Here is a 23,637-nt window from a genome sequence, read left to right on the forward strand (position 1 = left end):
AGGGGGAAAAATAAGTATGAATCTGCTTGGAGAAAAAAGGTTTGACTAACAACATCTCAAGATCCCTTAAAGCCTTATGATTCTAGGATTGAAATGATCAACTCTACAGGTACTTAAACTCCTCTCAACAAATTCAAAATAACCTTATAAAACTACACGCAAGCCCCTATCCCACACTCTAAACCTTCTATCATCTCTTGAACTATCACCCGTTGTGGCTCTGAGCATCTTTTACTTATCCAATCTCAGCATTTCTAGCCTCCACTCTAAAACTCTCACTGTAGAACGACCTGATATCCTCGACCTCCTCTCCGACATTGCCCCCACTGCCTTATCTTCACTAAAACCTGACTATTCCCTAAGGCCACCACTTTGCTTCAAGTTCTTTCAATCAGAGGCTCTCATACATCTTGTACAAGAGGCAACACTGGTATCTTCTTCTGGAGCCCTATACAACCACTAGCCCTGTAGGCTCGTTCCCTCGCCCTCTTTATTATTGGAGGCACTAGTCCTCACATGCAGTCTGAATGCCTTCCCTTCTACCCTCTCAGAAATCTCACATTACATTTGACTATGTTTCTTTTCTGGTGTATCTTCAATCTCTCCCTTTCTGGTAGATCTATCCCATCAGCAAAAATCATGCTTTAAAGTATCTCTTATCTTAAAAATACTCATATTTTTCCCCTAAAACCCATCTTCTATTCATTTATAGCTAAATGTCCTCTCTCTCCTTTCCCCCTTCACAACCAAACTTATCAAACATATTATCTACTTGTGCTACCTCCATTTTATCTCCTCTCACTCACTCTTCAACGCACTTCCACGAGGCTCTGCTTCCACTATTCCATTAAAACTGCTCTTGCTGAGGCGACTAAGGACCATTCATGTTATTAAATGCAATGGACAACTGTCAGTCTCCTCTTACTCAATGATCTTAAAAATATTCTCTCTTTCCTTTGCTTCTGTGACACGACCCTTATCAGACTTCGTCCTATATTTGTGGCTTCTTAGTTTCCTTTTCGGTTTTACCTTTCTGTACTTCATGAAGCAGCTAGACCTAAGGCCCTCTTCTCTTCTCATTCTGTACTGTTTCCCTTCAAACATTATCTACTTGCCAATAATGGCCAAGCTTTTACATCCCATCTTGAATTCTGTTCTGTGCTCCAGTCCTACATAGCTCTTGTCTACTCAATATCCCTGCATGGATATCTCACATACATCTAAAGCACAGTATGGCCAACAATAAACTCATTAACTCCACAAACCAGCTCCGCCTCCAGTGGCATTGGTATCCACCCAGCTACTCATGCGATAACGAGGAAATCATCCCTGATTCTCATTTTTTCTCAACTCCTCCTTCCAACGATCACCAAGTCCTATAGATTTTACCTTTTCCATTGAAACTACTTCGTTTTTCAGCGTTCACTGCTACTACCCTAGACAAGTCTCTATTATTTCTCACCACCTCTCCAAATTGATCTCCCTATATCTATTCCTGCTCACTCCGTTGCACTCTATATACTCGGCAGCCAGAGTGTTCTTTTAGAAATGCAAATCTGGTGAGGTTATTCCCCTACTTATGACTCCTTCTCTTAGGCAAAAGTCCTAAACATTAGGCCCTGCAAGATGTGGCCCTATTTACCTCTTTGCTTACTCCCATCCCTTGGTCACTATGCTCCAACTATACTCTCTTGCTTTTAATTCTTCAAACATACCATTAAGATCTCTTACTCTTCAGGGACATCACACATTCTGGTCCCTCTGCCCAAATCATGTCATCGGAGCTCCTCCACAGCTGGTTAAATCCCTTTCATTCTTCAAGTTTCCATTTATATGTCACTTATTCAACACACCCCACCCAAGGCCAGGTTCCTCAGTTATATTCCCAAAGAGCATCCTGGATTTTTCTCTAATGACACATATATCACAATTATAATTAAATAATAATTTATTTAAGGTCTCTTTCCCGAGTTAGGCCATAAGTAACATGAAGGCAAAGAGCATTAGTCTTGTAACTACTGTATGCCTCAAAGCCCAGCCCTACTGGGGATACTTGTTACTTAAAGGAAAATTTTTCTAAGTATCAAGCAATGATGCATAATATGAATAAATACCCCAAATTTGTAAAGATGGTGACCAAAGCTTTTCTGTTAATTGTAACTATGAATTTTCTGCTGCTGTCAACACGGTGAACACATCTTGGGCCCACAGGCCAAGGGCCCTGAGAGAATGGCAGGCCCTCTCACTACACTTACCTTTGGAATTTCTTTGGAGCCCAGAGCTTTGGGACCTTCTCGATTTAAGTAACTTCGATAAGCTTGATAATTAGTGCGTCTCTTTTCAGAATCTTCAGGACTTACAGACTTTAGAAACAGGTAAAGAAAATTGAACAAAGTTATAAAAAATTCATGTAAAATTAAAAAAACACACCAATAAGCATTAAGTCACTTCTGTGTTTGGTCCCGAAATTAACATTTTTAGCTACATGGGTCCTCTTCAATTTACAAATATGCGGCTTATAAACATCCCTGCATCAACACTAGTCAACCCTCTCCACTCTAAATGCACACATCTCAGGACAGATTAGAGGCATACACCAAGTTGCCAGCCCCAAGAAAAGAAATCAAACGAGCACATTTCAAATATTCATTTAAGTTTTAAATTCTATTTCAAAATATATCCATGTGTATTTTACGGGAAAAATTAATTTTTCCCCAAGTAAACCTGATGACACAAGAAGCCATCCCATGTTTACCCTATGACTTTGCACACCCCTAACACAACCTAAATGGGCCTATACTCCTGGGGATATAAGCACTGCAGTCTGAGAATTCATATAAACAGCTAACTCAAACAAGGGGCAAGCTTTACTCCAAAAACTAGCACATTCTATACGCCACCATTCTTCCTTCTAGGTTTAATCTCTCCTACTCAATTTATCTCAGATCTTTACCATGTGTATGTCTCAGAAAATCATGGGGAAATTTTTCAAATTATATATCCCTGGACTCACTCCAAGTTTCTGATTCAAGAACTACTGTAAGATGGTCTCTGTTGTTTTTCCTACTTCCCATTTTACATTATTTTTAACATGTAAGCCATCTCAAATACCTTTGAGAGTAGATGAAATATTACTTCTATACAAAGAAATGATTTAGTCAACAAATAGGCAAGCTGTTTTGGTTATTAGTTAAATAGTCATTACAGGCTGGTTCTTGCCCCTAACTCTTTAATAGTGGTTCTCAGTATGGTGTGCATTCATATCATATGAGCTTAATAAAATACACCTGCTCAGACCAGATGCCTTGGGAAACCATATTTTTAACAAGCTTCGCAGGAGATCCAATGCATATCAAATTGAGAAAATTATTCATTTATAACAATTCTATGAAAAAAATAATGCTGAATTATAAACACCTTATAAAATAACTATGAAGCATATACGTTTATAAAGTCAAAATTTTCTGACCCAAATAGATTGATTTTATTAAACCGACTTTAATGTTCTTAAAACTGCTTAAGTAAAAAGTTCTCTAAATTGTTTCTATTACAACTTTGAAAAATACAGTGGAGAGTAACAATGTCACTTAAAGATTTCTTCTCCTTTAATAAAAATCGACAAGCCTCTATAAACTGAACATGTTTAGGGTACATGATGAAAAACATTCATTCACCAGATAAGTATTTAGCGAAGAAAAATCTGAGACCAAAAAGTTCATTGTTCCCTTTAGCATATTTATGAGCACTGACCACAAACCAAAAAAATGCATCTTGAAATCATCGTCATTTCACTGCTCTCCACTAAGAAATGATGGTAATGAGCAGTTAGACAATATTCACTTTTAATTCAAAGGGCCTAGGAGGCTTATAGGAATTGTGCTTTCTCATTGTGATTCTAAGGTGGTTCCAAATTAGAGATGCTAAGAAACCATTCACTTCTCAAACATACATTGAAAACACAGAAAACTTTAAAAAACCATTCTACATTATTTCATGTTTTTTCCTTGGAAAATGATTTCAGTATCACGACATTGTTATACAAGGGCAAAAAGGAGCATACTCAGGCCAAATACAAATAATAATTATTTTAATAATAGCAAAAACTTATATAGCACTTAGTATGTACCAGGCATTGTTCTAAGTGGTTTTACATATTAACTTATTAGGTACTATTATTACCCGTATTTTACAAATGAAGAAACCAAAGCAGAGAGAGGGGTAGTAACCAGACCAAGGCTACGATCTGAAACTGACTCGAGTCTATTTCAGAGCCACCATGTTGTTACACTGCCTTTTTTGGCCTGAGAAGACCTAAATTCAAAGCTGGCTCTGCCACTTACCAGCTGGATGACATTATAAAAGTTACTTAAACTGTTTCAGTCCATTTCCTCATCTTTAAAAGTTGAATAATAAAAATAAATAACTCTCAGAGTTGTAAAGATTACATGCGATGTCATAGGTTTTAACACATCTGATACTCAATAAATATTGGCTAATCTAGCTATATCAATAATCTATGCTCTGCAACAGCATCTAAATAAGATTGTATCTTAAAAGTATATAATGACTTAAAAAGTCAGAAAAAAACTTGAGAAAAAAAAAAAATCAAACACATATCAACACATAGCCCCAACATGATACACTTTTGGAAAATTTCTACCTCTTTTTTAGCTGGAGAACTTTTGGTCTTCTTAGGAGTTTTTGTCTCTTTCAATTCAATGGCATTTTCTTTTCTTTTCGAGGACATAGGCTCTGTTTCTTTAGAAGAACTCTCTCCTTTTTTTTTCAAAAGCGTCAGCTTGGAACTAGCTTTAGGAGAAGAAGTTTTTCTTATTTTGTAAGGTGATGACTTGGAATGCTGCTGGGATTCTTTTGAGCTTTCATGTTTAGTTTGTTTCTTAGGACTGTAGTTCTTCCTTTCATCCAGAAATTGTTCTGTTTTCACTAGCAAGAAAAAATTATGATTGTTGTTTTTGGAAAATGATATCCCATATCAAGATTATTTTTTCATTTTTCAACTGAGTAGCACACAATATCATATGGTGATTTTATAATATCTATATTAAGATTTTAGTTCTTTGGTTTATACAACATTTATTTTTAAAACATTTGTATATTACTTCTTTGTATAACCAGTTCAAATAAAGGGATCTGTTCTTAAATATAAATTACTCATTAATCGAAATAATATGGTAGTCGTCATCTAAGAACATGGGCTTTATTTCAGAAAATCTTCAATGATCTGAAATTTACACAGAGAAAACTTACTAACTAGAATACATCACATAATTTTATTTGTAATATAATCTGAATGTCCCAAATCGTGAGATTTTAAGACTAAAAGGTACATGAACATATTTACTTATAGGGTTAAGACCATCTATACTAGCACTTTGTTATATGCCAGGACCACTAAAAAAATAAAACCTACGACAATCAGTAAGAGCTCAGATGACCTGAGCTCTTGAAACACCTAGTTCTTTGTCTTCATATATTAAAGCTCATGTGTTCCACTACACTTGAAAATAAACATGAAGCCAGAAGTTGTAATACATTTTTCACAACAATCATACAGCAGAAGCAGATAGGCATCCTGTGCCAGCTAATATCCAAACAGCTTTAAACGTATCTAAGTAGAATATGCTCCAATATTTCTATAAAATAACGTCTACCTAACAATATAAGGCAATTATTGAATAGAATGTTTAAATAAGGTTACCATATATTTTCTTCTATAAAGATAAATGTTCCAGCTTACTTTTTTACCCCTAGTATTACCTTTATAAGGAGATTTATGTTTTTCTGTTTTATGTAAATTGGCTTGGACAGATGAAAACGTTTCTCTCTCTTCTTGGTCCTTTTGAGCCTAAGAAAATTTTAAGTGTCAAATGTGACAAATAATAGGAAAACTATTACCACAAAATATATTGTTAAAACTGACCAAAGTTTTAATTTCAGTTTTAATTTTAAGATTAAGGGCCACTTTCCAAAGTAACAGGACAATACAATAAATTTTTACTCATTCATCTATGAGATTTCTGGGGCAAATGAATCATGTTTTATTTTTAATTTTACAGACAAGAAAACAGATTGAAAGGGTATAAAAAATACAATTATAAAAAATTATCCCAGTTCTTCCCAACTTGTGAGTTTGGAAATGGAAGCCTTATTTCTGCTTCTTTCATCTTAATTCTCAAGCTGTTAACGTTATGAGGTTAAAAACTAAAATCTAAACCCAAAAGACTAAATTAAAAACAATCTAAAGTTTAAAAGAAAAAGAAGAGAGTACTTTCTCGAAAGAGAAAAAAACATATCTATTTTCTCTCTACCGCTCCCTCAAAACTGCATTTTATAAAGAGGTCACAAATTGGGGGGTATGACACAGTATTTTTTTAAAAATAATAATAATCTGAATGTCTTTAGATGGAGTAAGGCTCTTCAAATGACAAAGTCCCCACTACCTCCTATTGTCTTACATCTGACTGCTGTAAAATCTTTTAAAATAGTCGATATTGATACTGACAATATTAACAGAATGTGATTCAAAATAAATAAGTCTAATATTTTGGAGATCAAGTGCTTGAAAATAATCTTGATGATTTTAAAGACTCCAAAAACTACACTTGGTATCATTTGAGACTGTCCAAATAAAGTTAACTAATTAGAAATAGCAAAATTGTGCTTCCCAGAAAGATATTAATTATCAGTTATTAAACATTAGGTTCCATAGGAATCTTTATAAGCATTATTCTTAAAAAAGTACATAGGAACCCCTCTGTGACAGAGAGTAAGTAAAAGATGCAATTCATTGTTTTGGGAAGAAAGGTTCTGAATGGCTTTGGTTCTATCAACCTCCTTTTGGGAAGAATAAGTTTCTCAAAGAGCTTTTCCAAAAACAATTTTATAAATAAAAATAATTTAGCTTCTTTCTAGAAGAGTTACTCATGTTTATATCTCCAGAGCCTAGACTACAGAGGTATGAAAGGGAACAGATCTATACTATTTATTCAGAGTGCAAATAGCCCAGTAAAATCACCACCTTTTTGTTCTTAGGTTCTTCATCCAACATGGCTAATGTTCTAGCAAACTCTTCATCTTCATGCAATTGTCTCTCCAGCTGCAAAAAGTGTCAACAAAGTGAATTTGTTTGTGCACATGAAAATTTTTAAATGTTTGATTCATGATACTTAGAAGAAACTAGAAAACATTTTCCAGAAAGTAACTTTTGGAACTTTATGACACTTTTCCATTTAATATTGGCAGTCGAGTATCACAGGTTTGTTTAACTAAGTGTATTAGATTTCAGAAGAAATATTTCTAGTTTTACAGGCATGGTAGATAAATTGAGCATATTTTTAAAGCCATACTTCTCACTTACAAAGTTTGAAATCTATATTTTTTTCTTAATGGTCCTAATATAACACTTATAGATCTATTATTTCTATTTATTTTAAACTCTAGAAAAAGGTTGGAAAAGAATCTCATCCTAATAGAAAAATAATAGTCTGGAGAGTACAAATAAGAGTGAATCTAAGAAATCAAGAAAATTATATATTTTCTTTGCATATGATAGTAAGATACACATAAATATAACTATCCCTTATATCATAAAACTATTTTCAACTATTAATTCGAATGTTATGATTTTTGAAAATTTAAGTCATTATACCAGAAGTTTTCCTAATATGTTGTTAGCACACATTCTAGTTAACTTTGCTGTTATTTTCAAATATTTTCACTTTCAGCAAAATGGAGCTCTTCCCGAAAGAATATATAGCAATGGAATGTTTTTCTCATTATAAACAATAAATGGTTTTATGCCCCCTGATAAAATGACCTAATGCAAATTTGTTTGAACAAAGTTATTCAAACAAATATTTGTTTGAGTCACTATGTTATTTGAACAAATGAAAGGACCTCAAAAACCACCCAATCCTACAAAGACTTAGAAATTGGCATAAGTCTGACGAGAATATAGTAACCAAGCCTTCTGTTTATAAAATGTACTAACTTAAGCTACACAGAACTATAAGCACGCCAGACAAATGCACATCAATACATTCTCTGCTATCTAATATTTCTTTACCAAAAGTGAACTGCTGAACTGATAAAAATAATATGAAAATCTTCATCATAAAAAGGTCAAACTCTGAAACTCCAGTGGCTCTGTAAGGATTTCTGATTGAATCTTACATCATTTTTCTAAAATTCCATACTATATAGTATGTTTACAATAAGAAGGATTCTAGATGTTTTAGAACAGGGGTCTCTAACCCCCAGGCTGTAGACTGGTATCGGTCTATGGCCTGTTAGGAAATGGGCCACACAGCAGGAGGTGAGTGGCAGGTGAGTGAGTGAAGCTTCATCTGTATTTGCAGCCGCTCCCCAGCACTAGCATCATCACCTCAGCTCTACCTCAGATTATTAGGCATTAGATTTTCATAGGAGTACTGGTCCCTGGTGCTAAAAAGGCTGGGGACCGCCGTTCTAAATGACAGAACAGAAGAAATTTAAATACTTCCATTAGAAATTCATTATTGGTGATTATAGCATCATTAATACAATGTTTAGTATGTAGATGGTGTTTAACATACTGTCTAAATACTGATTTACTGATTCAGATTATACACGAAATGAATAAACAAAGAGACGAAAGAGAGGGGAAAAGAGAGCAAAAAACTTATCTTAAAGGGCATAGTTAACACCCTAAAACTTCTTCATCAGAATAATAAATTACCCAAACAAGATTCTAAAAGAATGTAATAGAAATGAAAAAATAGGGAATTGTGATAAAGTACCGCCCCTGGTTTGGAATGGATGACAGGTAAGCCTTCTGTATCTGGGACAGATAAGGAGAAGTCGGGTCTCTAAAACTTACTTCATAATCTTACCTAGGCCATCTGTTCTATCTTGAGTTGTGTAAATACTTGGTCTGTAGTTTATACAATTCAGTGTAATCAAATAAGATGGAAAAAATTTTGAAAACACAAACTATAAACTGCCAAATAAAAAAAATGTGAACAAATCAGATAGATTCCAGGAGACTGGAATACTCTTCTCACACAACAATATGTCAAGCACTAAAATGAGCACTGATGTCACAATAGTTGAGTGAGACATACACAGCCCTGGAGGGTGCAATTTACAGCTTATATATAAGAAGACACTTAAATAGCAATTATAACAAATGTTAAAAGAAGCTACAATGGGGTATGACAGAGTATATGTAGAAGGGATTCTATTAGTTTAGGAAATATGAAAAAGTGACACTTAAGCTAATAAACAAGAAAGGTATTCAAACAGTAGGTACCGATGTCTGCAGCCTCTGACAGAGATGAATATTCCTCCTCGAAATACTTTCTTCTTTTGGCTTCCATAAAGTACCAAGCTCTCACTTCCCTACTTCACTAGCAACTCTTTTTTCTCCCTTGCTGGATCATCCTCCTCTTCCTGACCTCTAAATGTTAACAGTGCCCCAGAACTCAATCCAGAGATTTCTCAGTATTTACATTCTCTCCCTATGATTTCACTCAGTTACACAGATTTTAGATATCATCCGAACGCTAGTGATTCCCAAATACACATCTTCAGCTTAGTTAGACCTTGCCTGAGTTCCAGATTTCACTATTGAACCACCCACTCCACATCTCCATTATGAAGCCTATTTGGGCAGCTCAAGCTTAACATGTCCAACACAGAATTCTTGATTTCTCTGCACCAGTGTTCCAGTCTTAACAAATGATATCACTATTCATTCAGTTGCTCAAGCCAAAAAACATGGAATCTTCTTCTCCTTTCATACCTTTCATTCAATCTATCAGCGACAACTTGAAGGTTGCACTTTCAAAGCACACAGATGATGGCTGCTTCTCACTACCTCTTCTCATTACTACCCCGGTGCAAGCCGACGTCATCACTCACCTACCTACCTTACCATAACAGTCTCCAAACTGATCTGCTTTCGCTCTTGCCCCACCATGGTTTATTAGTCTCACGGCAGTCAGAATAATTTTCGTTTAAGATCATTAAGTCATGTCACTTATCTATTCAACACTCCAATGGCTTCTCATTTAATGGAGACTAAAATCTAAAGTCCTTACCAGCCAAGTCCTTTTGGTAGGTACTAAGAATCTTTTGTGACTTACAAGATTTGCTGCTGGCCATGTCTCCAAACTCATCAAATTCAAATACTTCTACTTCAGGATGCTTGCACTTGCTGTTCTCTGTTTAGAGAAAAACTTCCTCCAGGTAATCAGCCCCATGGCTTGCCATTATCACTTCATTTTGTACCCCAATATCACTTCCTCAGAGGGATCTTCCTAACTCTCTATTTAAAACAGTACTCATAACACTATGGATCACCCCAAAAGTATCTTTAAAATTTTTTTTTTTAACTGCAATATCCTTAACACCTAGAACTGTGCCACTCACTTCAGTAAGTGCTCGACAAATATTTACTGAATGAAAATACAGGTTACCACTCAAGAGAGCGCCCCGAATTGGAAACACACTTAAGGATCGTCAGCATATACATACCAGTTAAAGCCAAAGATGTGAATGAGATTGTCCACAGTGAAAAAGAGATAGGAGCAAATTAAATTGTTTTAACCACACTGATGGTGGCGTCCATTAAAAAAAATTTAGTAAGAAATTTCTAAATAAGTTATTTTCCCATTCTCACCATTTGTCTTTTATAGAAATTCAGATTTTTATATATTAGATTTTAACTTTTTTTACATACAACTCTTACAATGAAGCTCAATCCAAAATGAAATTAGAACAGTCTTGATTGTTTGCCTGGGTAGACTAAATAACAAGTCATAACATCATGTCGTTAATGATAGCTAAACAAAATGGCAATACCTCTGCATCTTCATCAAGTTGCAATTGCTTTGCGATAGCTTCATCATTTAACCTGGAATCATCTGCATTTTGTGAAGGCTATATTTCAAAGAAAATCAAGCAATATTAGCATAAACCTTTAGTTAAAAAATAAGGTGCATTTTCTTCACTGTAGCTGATTAACTACATCAATGAGAGTTGAATTTACCAGTAATGGGTTAGTCTGTCTCAGTGCACCAGCCAGAAAAATCATGTTCATGGCAACCCCTTGACCACATCCAATTTCCTAATGAACAAATATCCTTCAGAGAGATGGTTCTCACTCACTTCTACTGAAATGTTCAAGAGAAGTGACAACAACCAAAACCAAACCAAAACAACAAAAACACTTGTAGACTAATGTCTTGGTTTCAAAAGCAGTTCAGAACACTGGCAAACCATATGTGAGAATGATTATATTGTCCTATGGAGGCACTAATGAAATCCACGAATACCACATAGCAGGCTTTGACTCGGGACTACTTTAACTATAATTTAATCTGTATTTTTTTTCACTATAATTTATCTGTATTTCTGTTGCCTAAATTTCTAAGGAAAAAGGTGACTCCAACATCAGCCAAAGTAGAGAATTTCAAAAGTATCGCAGATAGGCTATATATATGTTATGTACTTAAAACTTCATTTGGGAACAAATTTATTGTCCAATTTTGTTTGGCTGAGGTCAACTGCAAAATGAGTTTGCATTCTGAGTATTTAATTTAAATTCTAAGAATTAACAGTTTTTTCTTATGATTTAAATGATCTTTTCCCACATTCACATGTAAAAACTAAACTGCGTAATAGTGTAACTTCCTCACCCTCTAAAACAATGTCAATACATTTTGTTCATAATCATAGGAAAATTATTTTCATTAATAAAATATATTGACCTATTATAACATCCAAATTTCTCCTCTTATTAATTAATAACAGTGAATGGGGACAAACCCTGAACATTCTTGCTTGCATGCAGAGCACTCACCTCTTTTCTTTTGCTTGCCACCATCTTCTTATCTGATCGTTGGACACTTCCAGTTCCAAAATAATCAAGCACTGATGTGGGGGTAAGCTTTATTGGTGATAGAGGCTTATTCTTGGTCTTAATGTTTTCTTCATTCTTTTTCATGTTTGTTGCTCCAAGATAACTATTTGTGGATCCTCCATTCTCTTTTGATTTAGAGGCTGCCTTCTTACACACGAAGTCATCTTCTTCATCTTAAACGAAATATAACCAAATATTGTTTGATAAAACATCAATTCCAATTATATAAAGCAACCACTTCCACCGGCTTTATAAAAAGTACCCAGAGCTATGGAACGCTAATGATTTTTCTTCCCATCTCTTGAATTTGACAATCATCCTCATATTTACCAGTGCCAGGTCTGCAATACATTATTCCTCCCAGTTACCACAGAAACATATTTACTTACTCGTGTATTCAACAAATATTTACTGGGTACCCATTATATATATGCCAGGCATTGATGATACAGCATGAATAAAAAAGACAAAATCCCTGCCCTATGGAGCTTGGGGTCTAGAAGAGGAAACAGATATAAATAAATATAGACTGTCAAGTTATAAGTGCTATGAAGAAAAGGTAAAACAGGTGGAAAGAATTAAAAAGTGATGAAGGGCACTCTTAGATAGGGCAGTGAGGGAAAGCGTATTTGATAAGCAGCATTTGAACAGAGCCCTGAAATGAAGATACCTCAAGTAAGAAAGTTCAGGCAATGAAAACTATAAGTACAAAAAAAAGCGTTAAGTGAGTGCTTGGAAGTCATTGTGACTGCAGTACAATGAAGGCAGTATGTCTCAAGAGTTAAGATGACAGAGATAAGGGCCAAATCCTGTAGGACTTTCTAGATCATAAAAAGAATTTTAGGTTATATTACAGAATGGAAATCCACTAGAGAATTTTCAGCAGAATAGTGATTGATCCAACTTAAATTTCCTTTAGAGCGCACACTGTTGAAGGGTAAAAGTGAATGCAAGATGACCATTTAGGAAGCTACTATAATCCCACAAGAAACGTTGAATGAAGTCTTGGACTAGTGTGGTATTTGCACAGGTGGTAAGACGTTGCCAGAGTCTGGCTATATATTGAAGGTGGACTATCCAGAATCTCATCAAGAGAAACATCTAATTCATCTAGGACTTTAAACACTGTTTTGTTACATTTTATCTATCTAAAAAGTTTCCATAAGGATCTGGTTTTAAAATTCTCTCAAAGCATTCATGACAATGCTTAGATAATTAAAGATCCCATAAAGGTACCTTAAAACAGCTTGAGTGATTTGGTCCAGCAATTCACAAGAGAAAAATCTTTTAATTTGGCCTAATAACAACCCCCCCAACACCTCCCCACCCCAAAAAATCTAAATGCAATCATGAAGACTAGGTCACTGTGGGGGTGGGAGGGTTCACTTTATAAGCTTCGTGTGCAAGGCCACACGTGAGTGAGTCTTACTTCCTCTCAAGTATCCCCCCTCACTCAACTACAAACATTTGCTAAGAACCTTATGTACCAGGTACTGTGTTATTCCTAGGTGGCTGCCATCTCAAACATGAAAGTATCTAAGATATGTAAAATCAAAATAGATTTAGCCTTACTTTCTAATTATCATATTTATATTAAAATTAAACTATAAACTTTACAAAGCAAAATGCTTAAAGGTTTCTGTTTACTAAATGTAAAAAGTAATCCATCATTTAAAAAGCAAGAGTGTACCAGACATCTTGAAGATGCCCATACAGTTCCCTACAAGCCCACTTTCCCCAAAACTTGCATCTCACCCCACCCCCGCAAGGGCTTCCAATAACTAAGGACATTTATTAGATGGCTCTTTACTCCTGGCCACAACCAACTGGATCAGGAGTGGGCACTTAAACAAGGTGGGGCCAATCTTACCTTAAATCAGATGGCTGAACTAACATGTATAAATTAAGATGCTAAAGGTTTATTCCTGCATTCAATGAGATGTGGCAATGACTTTCTAATAAATTTCCTGTTTGCTAACAATAAGCTAGGTTTTTTTCTTAACCTGCAACCAAAAGATTTTAATTAAAGCATTGTTTTACTTATCTTTAACTACAGTCAATCTATTTTCAAGTTTAATTAAAGATGCATCCATACCAATAGATATAGACAACAAGCAGATGGTTGCCAATGCTGAGGTGAGTGAATGGAAATTTTAAAAAGTTTTGGAAAACTCAGATAAAAATCTAGAATTCCAGCTTATACTAGAAAGGCAGGAGCTCTGGGGGGGGGGGGGGAATTCATTTATAAATCTTTCCAAGCACATCAAGCTTGATATACTTACCAGATTCCAGTTCAATTCCTATGTTAACGAAAGTTGGAAGACTAGGTTCGGTCACTCACATATCTACCTGTTTTCCCTACCTGGCAACCAGTCCTCCTCCATCTCTGCCAAAAGTGGAAAGGCACCTGATTCAGATGGCTTTGCAAAGGCTGGGGAACATGATCTCATTCCACTTCAGTAAAACAGCCACATGAATCACCCATAATAGTCCTAGTAACCATTGAGATGTAATCTTAAACCCCTTTCCTTTTCTCAAAAAAAACAATATAACGAATTAATGTATTATAGAAACTCAAAGAGTTTTTGTTACAATTTATGGCTATTTGAAATCCCTACACTCAGTTAAGCTGTGACATAACAAAACCAGTAACATTCTACAAACAAACTTTTCTACTTGGCAATCAAACAAATTATGCAAAGTATCCTTAAAAGATTCAAAAGAAACAACATTGCTGATATTCTAGCTTTAAGAAAAAAATAAAATAAAATAAGAAAACCACGAAACTGGAGTGCCGTAAGTATGGACAACCAATATATCTCTCCTCAGGCAGTAAGTGCAAAATTAAAAGCATATCTAGCGTATATAAGATAAGGCTTCTAACCTTATCTGAGAGCTTATTAAACTTTATAATTTTTACTTGGTTTGCTTTAACTTCAACATCTGTACTTCTGGATGGGAGGGATTCTCTTATTGGAGAAAGAACAAAATTGAATTGTCTCTGTGAAATGACAGCCTTCTATTCTTTTTTCCCCACCTTTATAAATGCCCAAAACACTAACATTCCTTCTCCACTACACTTAGTCATTAGCAGTATGACAGAAAATCCCAGAACTGAGTGGACCAGTGAACTACTCTGTTTTCCTGCTATAGTTCTGCCTTAATCACTCAAGAACTTCCTTGCTACCTAAAGTATTGTATCTGTCCTTAAGAATTTAATTCAGACAATATCGATCATTGACTGCTATTTAGAATAGCCTCAGAAAGGGAAACGATAGTATTGTAGATATTTGCAATCCCTAGCTTAACCCTTTCTCCAACAGTTCTGTAAATATTTTCAGATAATAGACTAGTATGAAATTTAGTGAGATCAAGAATTTCTAAGGATATCAGATTTAAAAGACTGTTGGCAAAGGTATAGAGATATGGGACCACCACATACATAACAGTCAGTGATAGTAAATTTTAAAAAATCTTTACGGGAGACAATCTTGCAACATGTATCAAAACCTTACATATGCATACTCATTAATTGGAGCCAGCAATTCCACTAAGAATTTAATAATAAACAAACACAAATGAGTACACAAAAATATATGTACAAAAATGCTTATCACAGCATTGGTTCATTCAAAAGTATGAAGAACAGACAGCAAGAAGGCAAAAAAAGATGAAGAAAAAACTAAGAGATTAACAGTTTAGACAAAAAAAGACAGCCTCAAATTTAACATGGACACTGGATATAAAAATAAGTAAATATTGTTTATAAAATGGGAAAACAACCAATGTAAATATCTATTAATGTTCAACCATATAAGCGAATTCTAAATAGCAATAGACAATTATAATTTATATCTATATTTACTGACATAAAGGCTTAAATGACAAAAAAAGTGACATAATGGGATGTTTAATGATTTATATCTATTATGTGTATACACACGCACACACACTTTTAAATTCACAAAGATTTTTAAAAACCAATAAAAAGTTAATTTTTATCTTTGGATAGGAAATTATGTATGGGTGATTTTTCATTTTTTTCTTCCTATGTTTTTTATCTGTGTACTTTCTTTTTAATCTCCATCTAATATTTTACAACAAATTGACCACCTCCTAGAAACTCTCTGACCCTTTATCTTTGCGAGACAAAAAAGACTTGGCTTTGGTTTCTCCCTCCTCACCACTTTTCTTTGCATACTTCTTTCATATTGATCAGCATCTCCGCTTATTTTGTCACCAGAATCAGAGACTTCATAGTATCTTTTTACTTAATTACTATTAATAATAGTTACCCTTATTGAGTATTATACTACATGCCATATTCTACTGTCTCTATAGTATGGCTTCTGAACCAGTTGTCTTAAAACCCCGTTAGCTCTTCATATTTCAAAGGTTATACCGATACATTATTGAGAAAGAAGGCAAAAGAGGCCAAGGATTAGAACAATGCAACTAAGAGCTTGCAAAAGTCATTTAGTAGGTGTTCCTGTGAACATTTCGTGCAAAATAATTATTTTACTATCCTAAACAATGTGTAGAGATTAATATTCCAAATAAAGTTATGGTTGTTTTTCTTTTTTAACATTTGTCCTTGTTTTCTAATGAGCCTAAATTTGTTCCTGCCTTGTCAGAAGCCAAAGGCAAAACATGTTCTCCTCTCCCCAGAAACTTGTAATTAAATAATGAAATATAAATATAAGTCAAATTTCTGAGACCTATTTGAAAATCATGTGCAACTGAACACTCAGGATTTCTCTAGGCTATCCGTCTTTTTATAAAAATACCATTTATAGTTATTTATATACAATAAACCACATCACCAAGTAAACTAGTATTATCCAACACACAGCAGAGGAACTGCCTGGGAGAGAAGACTGCTTTGCTATTCTGTTAGATACATTCATTTACTTGAAAGAATAATGAATAAAAGAAAGTATGTGCAGGTCCATATAAAAATCTATTTATAAGCCAAGAAGAAAAAATTCTAATTCTGGAGTTCATACTGCTCAAAGTTTGGGGTTCTGATCTTTTTTCCTTTGGTCTGGACCACACAGAAAGCAAATTAATGGAAACTATGCTATGAGGGAGATCTGGTTAGAGATTAAAAGCAATTTACTTAGCAAAAACTAAAAAGGAATTTGAGTGCTTAGAGCCTTTTTCTACTAAGTTCCTTTTCAATACTTCCTTGAGTCAAAAACACAAATTGTCATTTTGGTTTTGTAAAGAGAATGATTCATGCATGTGCCAAACCTGCAATAAGTATCTGTTAATTAAATGGATGGCAGAGAAACTATTTATGTGGTGAATCAGACATCTTATACTTCAGAATAATGAAATAAAACTTCTAACACTGTTCATCTTTAATCAAGAAACTAGAGATCTCTTGATTCATTACCAACAAATCCTCTTGGAATCAAATGGAGTCAGTTATATTTTAAAAATAAAACTATTATATAATTTGTGAGGTCTAGTGAGGTAGGTGAGCAATGATGAATGAGAAAAAAGTACTGGCTTATGCTTTGGTGTTACTGCCACATAGGTACCGAGTCCCTGTTAGTCACAGTTTTCATGGTTTCAGAATACAACACACAAAGACAAAGTGGAACATTTTACTACTCTCCTCCTTCCTTCACATCCAGTGGATCTCACAGAAAAAGAAAAAGTGGGAGAAAAAGGCTTGGACAGTTGCCCACAGGTACATTACCCCGAGCTTCTTAAAATTCTAAGGCACGATACAGGCAGCAGAGGAAACCTGGCTGGCCAGAGAGCTAAGGGAGTGGTTCAGCAGCGCAATTCTCTATCCCCATTCTCACAGCACTTCTTCATGAGGAGAGACCGCAACGATGCTGGTCTCAGTGCTGAAGCCAAGAATAAATCACTTGTTCATTATTTTGTTAGTACTTAATGACATTTTCATAACAGAATCTTACTCCCTTGTCATTCTGGAATATGATCCTGTTTCTCGTAGTTTCTTAAGTGCCTAACAGCAAAGTATGTCCCCAGAAAAAAGTCTGTACATTTTCGAAGATGCTTCAAAACCTCAATAATTATTCCAGATACTCTATAATGCTTCATTATTCACTGTGTCCTTTTCAATTCTCCCTCTCTATATGCCACTCAATCTTTTTTTCAGGTCTCATAAGATGCACTATTGAAAGGGAAGTGACGAACAAACTAGGCAAAGACAGCATTTAGCTCTCGTCAATGTGAATTTGTGGATAAAACTGCTAAAGCAATGTAAGTGACCTTTGATTCATAAAACAAAGTGGGAGAAATCCCTAAAGATTAAAGCAGCAAGAAATCTTAACTGTCAAAAAGAGAAAAACAGATCCCTAACCACGGGACTATAGAAGAGGAAAGGTTTGGTGACAATTCTGTGCAATAATATCTAAGCAGATCAAAAGGAGAGTATTCAACAGAAGCAGACGGATTCACTGAGAATAAACTATGCTGGTCTAAATCCTCATTTACTCTGAGTTACTAGACTAGTAGGTGAGACGAATACTCGAAAAAGGACTGTCTGGACATCCACCAAATTCTCTTCTGATAGGCTATGGCAGGGTGCCTAACCTCTGTATTGCTGACATTTTGAGCCAAATAATTACTTGTTGTGGGGAGCTCTCCTACATACTGTAGGATGTTTAATAGCAGCTCTGGCCTCTACCAATTAGATGCCACAGCATCCACGACTTGTGATAACCAAAAACGTCTCCAGATACTGCTAAAGGTCTCCTGTAAAGCAATGTCAATCTAGGCTGAGAGGCACTGATTCATGCCAAGATGGAGAAATATAAGTAACAATAAGATTTATGAGTAGTAATAGAACAGCTATTCATAAGAAATAGAACAGCTATATTCTGGGTGCTGATAATGGATCGTGTCAATTTTGCAAAAAGTTTATTTTTCCCTTAATACCAAATAATTTTACTAATAATTCAGAAAGAAATACAAAGACAGGCTTATCAAATTTGTATAAGATACGAAGTGAGATGATATTAAAAAATAAATGGATATGGGATATCCAAAGAACTGGATTCTTCCACAGTGTCACACTGTGCAACCTTCGATTGAAAATTGCCTGAGAATAAGTTTTCATAAAGTAAATCAGCCCTAATATTAGGTAGTTTTGAAGATCAAATGAGACAGCTATAATATATAAGCTGTATAATAAATAATGCTATTCTATTCCATAGTCAGTAAAATGTGTTTTGAAAAATTTTTTTAATGGTATACAAGATAAAATTTATTTTAACATTATGGAAGAATTCTCCCTGCCTTTCACTCTAGACACAGGGGTGTCAAATAAAGACATTCCTATACAAAAGATATTATAATTAAGAAAATACAAGCCATAATACAATATTAAGCCATATTAATCTGATGTAAATCTGTGAAAGCTTATAAATTAAAATTTTAAAGTAGATATTTTCCTTATATAATGTTAGAAAGTACTAAATAATGCATTTGAAATAGCACTGATTTCCAAACTCCCACACTATTCTCTCTCCCTCGTATACACTATACCTAAATCTCCATGTTAAGTCCTACCAGAACCCTTTATATTTATCTCAAACTTCTCTCTCCTCCAGGAAATGTTTCCTAAAACTCCAAAATAAAAATTATCTCTCCCATGCCTGAATATCCTTGGAAGATTATTTTTATCACTGTTTGTTAATTTTTTCCTTATTATAATTTTCACATAAAAGGTTTATCTCCCCAATAGACTTTAAGCCCTTGAAGACAGGACTAAGCTTTACTCTTATACCTATTTTATAGATTGTGCAGTATACTGTTGTGCACATACAGTAAACACATCTTGTTTGTTAAATAAATGTGGATTTAATAATGTTAAATAAAAATATTCAAATTTAAAATAAAAGAAATAGATGACAGAATCAGGATACAAAAGCCTAGGATCAATCTGGATTAACAAGACACAAACCTGAGACTTTATTCCAGAAAGACATTTAACAATAAGTGTAAAGTCTCTTTTCTGGACCTGAGAACTGGAAAAGAGTTGACTTAATAATAGCATACGTATATGTATATATTAATGGTGCTTTGATTCATAAAATAAATAAGCATCAATGGAAAGAGAAAATGCTAGGTGGGGGGAAGGCCTCATAAAAGCAATGTGCCCATAAGCAGAAAGTAGAAGCCCCACCCTCTTTCTCATAATATAGGTGAGTAAACTACATTCTTAAAATGAATGCCACTTCATTTCAAGAAATACATTTCTCTTTTAAGTAATCACAGTCATCATTGTGAATTGCCCATTTATTGTTAAATACATTATATTGCAATGAAGCATAAACAAGTATGTTCAGATTAATAATCCAACATCCAAAATTAGAATGAGAAAAATTAAATACATAATATTAAATTCTATGCAGAATTTTAGAAGAATGAGTTAAGGATCTTTCTGTATTTAAAGAAAGAAGGAGACTGGCTGAGGAAGAGGGGAAGGAGGAAGGTAAGGAAAGAGAGAAAGGAAGGGAAGCAGGGAGGGAGTTGAAGACATTAAGTTACAAAAAAGCAAGCTGCAGAAATTTTTCAGTAAGATGCCACTCAAATAAATCCATGTATATATGTGTACATATGTGTGTATATAGGACTTCGCAAAGGTGGTCAGATCTAAGAGGGGGGCCTCTTAATAGAAAAGTTCATTTGTACAATGTATCCGAGCAGATATTTAACGATAAAACAAAAAGGTTAAAGAGCTGATCTGCCTCCTGCCATAGTGAAGAACAATCTTAGCTTACCAAAAAATTTCACAGGTAATATGTTCACATCACTTACATAATGTCTTTGACCATGTGAACAACTTTATCATATATAAATGTCTCAGAGAACATACAAAGCTCTCTGTGGGCTTCTTTTGTTTTTCTTTTTGACTGTCTACTATCATATGTATCAGGCACTGGGTCTGGCCCTTTTGTATACATCATCCCATTAAGACTTCCTAATAAGCCCATGCAATCAGTGTTTCTGCTTTACAGAAAAGGAGAAAGACTCACTGAGCTTGAGACCAAAGTCATATAACTGCTGGAAGAGAACCAAGGATGTACCCTCCAGGCTGGGCTTCTGACTTTCCAGTCTCAGCTTCCTTCTACAACACAAGGAGTTTCTTTCTTGCTTCATTCCCTACTTACTGACCAATTTATCTAACATGAGTACCTTCACACTCTCAAATAATGGCCTATATACGTAAGCAAAGTTTTATTGTTACTTATATCTCTGAAAACCTTGGCCTTTATCTCCAAATTCCAATAACATTAAAACTTTAGGTTGTATGGTACGTGAATTTTATCTCAATAAAGCTGTTATTGAAAAAAAAATATTAAGCATGCTAATAATATCAACTCTTCACTTATCCTAATAGTAGTAATCATGGATAGCATGGCTGAATGAAGCCCATAGTAATCCAAAAATCTAATCCGTAACTCATCTGTGAAAATGTTTACAGACCAGTCTCTTACCATTGCTAACTATTTAAGACTCTCATTACTTCACTTCTAGATTACTACAAATTCCTTGACTTTCCTAATTATTGTTTCTCTACTCTTTATTCCACCCTGAATACTAGGAATCTAGCAATCACTCTTCTTTAAAAATATTTTTTATTGAAATATAATTGGTAAGTGTATCTTATTAATTTCAGGTACACATCATGGTCATTCGATATTTATATAAACACAAAATGATCACCACAGTAAGTCTAGTTATCACCTGTCACCAAAGTTATTACTCAATTGTTGACTATATTCCCTATGCTATATACATCTTATGACTACCTTGAAACCAATAACTACTTGATGGTAGACATCATAGGCCCAGGAACCACATCCTCATTCCTGAACCCCTTCCCACTTTTTGATGGCCTATATATAATCTTGTCCTAAACAGCCTTCAGAGAGCATGTCTTTTCATTCTCCCTTGTGCACAAGTCAGTCGGTCTGTTTCAGTCTTTCTCTTTCTTTCTCTCTCATTCTCTCTTTCTCTCTCTCTTTCTCATAAACTCTATATGTTCAAATTTATTCTAAGTTCAGTGTTAATTTCTATGACATTGAGATTTAAGAACCTGGTTTTTCAATTCGGTAACACTTGGAGTCTTTAGACGTCTTTTATATCCACAGCACTTAGTATCTGGGACATAAAAGACATTCAATAAATGTTTGTTGAATATAAGTTGTAATATGCTGTGACAAAATAATGTGGCTTTTAACCTAGGTGTATTCACTTCACTAGCAATATAAGTAGCAGAGTGCAAAAATAATGGTTTCAGAGGTTTTCCCCAGTATGAACAAATCAGTGAGGCATCAGATGCACTCATGGTTCCTTCAAGCATATCTATTGAGGAATCACTTCAACAGGCTCTGACCTTTTTATTCCTGTTATGGTCACCTCTGGGAGTTAACAATGCTAGAATCAAAATGACTTTATAATAAACCAATCAGAGTTTTTTTTGTCCTAAGATGACAATATAATTCAGGGCTCCTCCCCATAAAAGAATACTATCTATGAAGCATTTATATTATGAAATGTTAAGATTAGTGCATGAATATTTATAAATGTCTTTTGCTTTTCAACCACTGAAAACTGATCAAACAGAAATAAATTTAAGTATAAAAACAATAATTTTTTTTAAAGCCAATGCTAAAATTTCTAGTGTCACCAGACAATACCAAAAATTCAGGTCACATCCGTGCTAGATTATAAATCACAAATATGAATAATTATTATACACCTAGATTAGTATCACATCAGCATGCGAGATACAAACTTACATAAAAAAGTTCTAAAACGATCCAATATTTTAATATATGATCCAAAATAGAGCTTCAACTTATATGATTCAATACAGAGCACTTTTTTAAAAATTCCATTTCCCACAGAAAATGCCAAAAATAATTACAGACTTCCCTTGGTAAATATAATTCAACACAGCAAAAAAAGCAAGTAATTCAATTCAAAGTGAAGGAGGTACATTTAGACAGCAATGAGAAGCACAAAGACAAACACTGCTTCTCTCTAAAACATTAAACATATTGAGTACCCTTACCTGTTTCTGAAATGTATGTAACAGGATCCGTCCGCATAATTTTACCAGGTTTAGGAGACAATGACAATTTTTCTGGTTCCTTTTGGGCATTTTTTACCTGCACTGTCTCCTCTGATTCTGAATCTGCACATGAGAGGAAAATAAAGCAAAACTTTGAAAGAAATATAATGCAGTATGTTTTTAAAGTGGTTAATGTTAAACAATTCTTCAAGGCCCTTTTGAAGCACATCCCTTCTGCAGTTCTCACAGGTTGCTAAGCCTTTGTATTAGTTTTCTATTGCCACAAATCACCACAAACTTAGTGGCTTAAAACAACACACATTTTTTATCTTACAGTTCTGTAGATTAGAAATCTGATACGAGTCTCACTGGGCTAAAATCAAGAGTCAGCAGGACTTAGTTCCTTTCTGAATACTCTAAGGAAGAATCTATTTCCTTTCCTCTTCCGGTTTCCAGGGACTGCATTCCTTGTCTCATGGCCCCCTTCCTCCACCTTCAAAGCCAGCAACATCAGCCAAAGTCCTCATGCTGCCATCTCTCTGGTTCTCTAACCTTCTTCCACAGTCAGTCTCTCTCTTATCCTGCTTCCCTGCTCCTTGTGACTATATTGGGCCCACCCAGATAATCCAAGATTATCTATTTTGAGGTC

At 34.6% G+C, this 23,637-nt stretch overlaps 1 protein-coding gene across 6 annotated transcripts in view; it reads right to left on the reverse strand.

Annotated features, from left to right (window-relative positions):
• The window catches only part of RFC1 (replication factor C subunit 1), a 61,031-nt gene that overhangs the window by 19,337 nt on the left and 18,057 nt on the right, over positions 1–23,637 (reverse strand). For 4 of the 6 annotated variants that reach the window (XM_023534417.1, XM_023534408.1, XM_011365779.2 and 1 more), the window contains exons 5-11: positions 11,864–12,096; positions 10,864–10,941; positions 8,804–8,839; positions 7,040–7,117; positions 5,779–5,866; positions 4,661–4,944; positions 2,256–2,363 (exon numbers count right to left, since the gene is read on the reverse strand). In XM_023534417.1, the coding sequence (XP_023390185.1) occupies positions 2,256–2,363; positions 4,661–4,944; positions 5,779–5,866; positions 7,040–7,117; positions 8,804–8,839; positions 10,864–10,941; positions 11,864–12,096 (905 nt within the window). Of the gene's footprint in view, positions 1–2,255; positions 2,364–4,660; positions 4,945–5,778; positions 5,867–7,039; positions 7,118–8,803; positions 8,840–10,863; positions 10,942–11,863; positions 12,097–22,988; positions 23,134–23,637 lie in introns of those variants that run through there. The other 2 variants (XM_023534425.1, XM_023534423.1) reach the window with 2 other exon arrangements.

Source organism: Pteropus vampyrus, unplaced genomic scaffold (assembly GCF_000151845.1).
Source record: "Pteropus vampyrus isolate Shadow unplaced genomic scaffold, Pvam_2.0 Scaffold5, whole genome shotgun sequence".
Classification (NCBI taxonomy): Eukaryota; Metazoa; Chordata; class Mammalia; order Chiroptera; family Pteropodidae; genus Pteropus; species Pteropus vampyrus.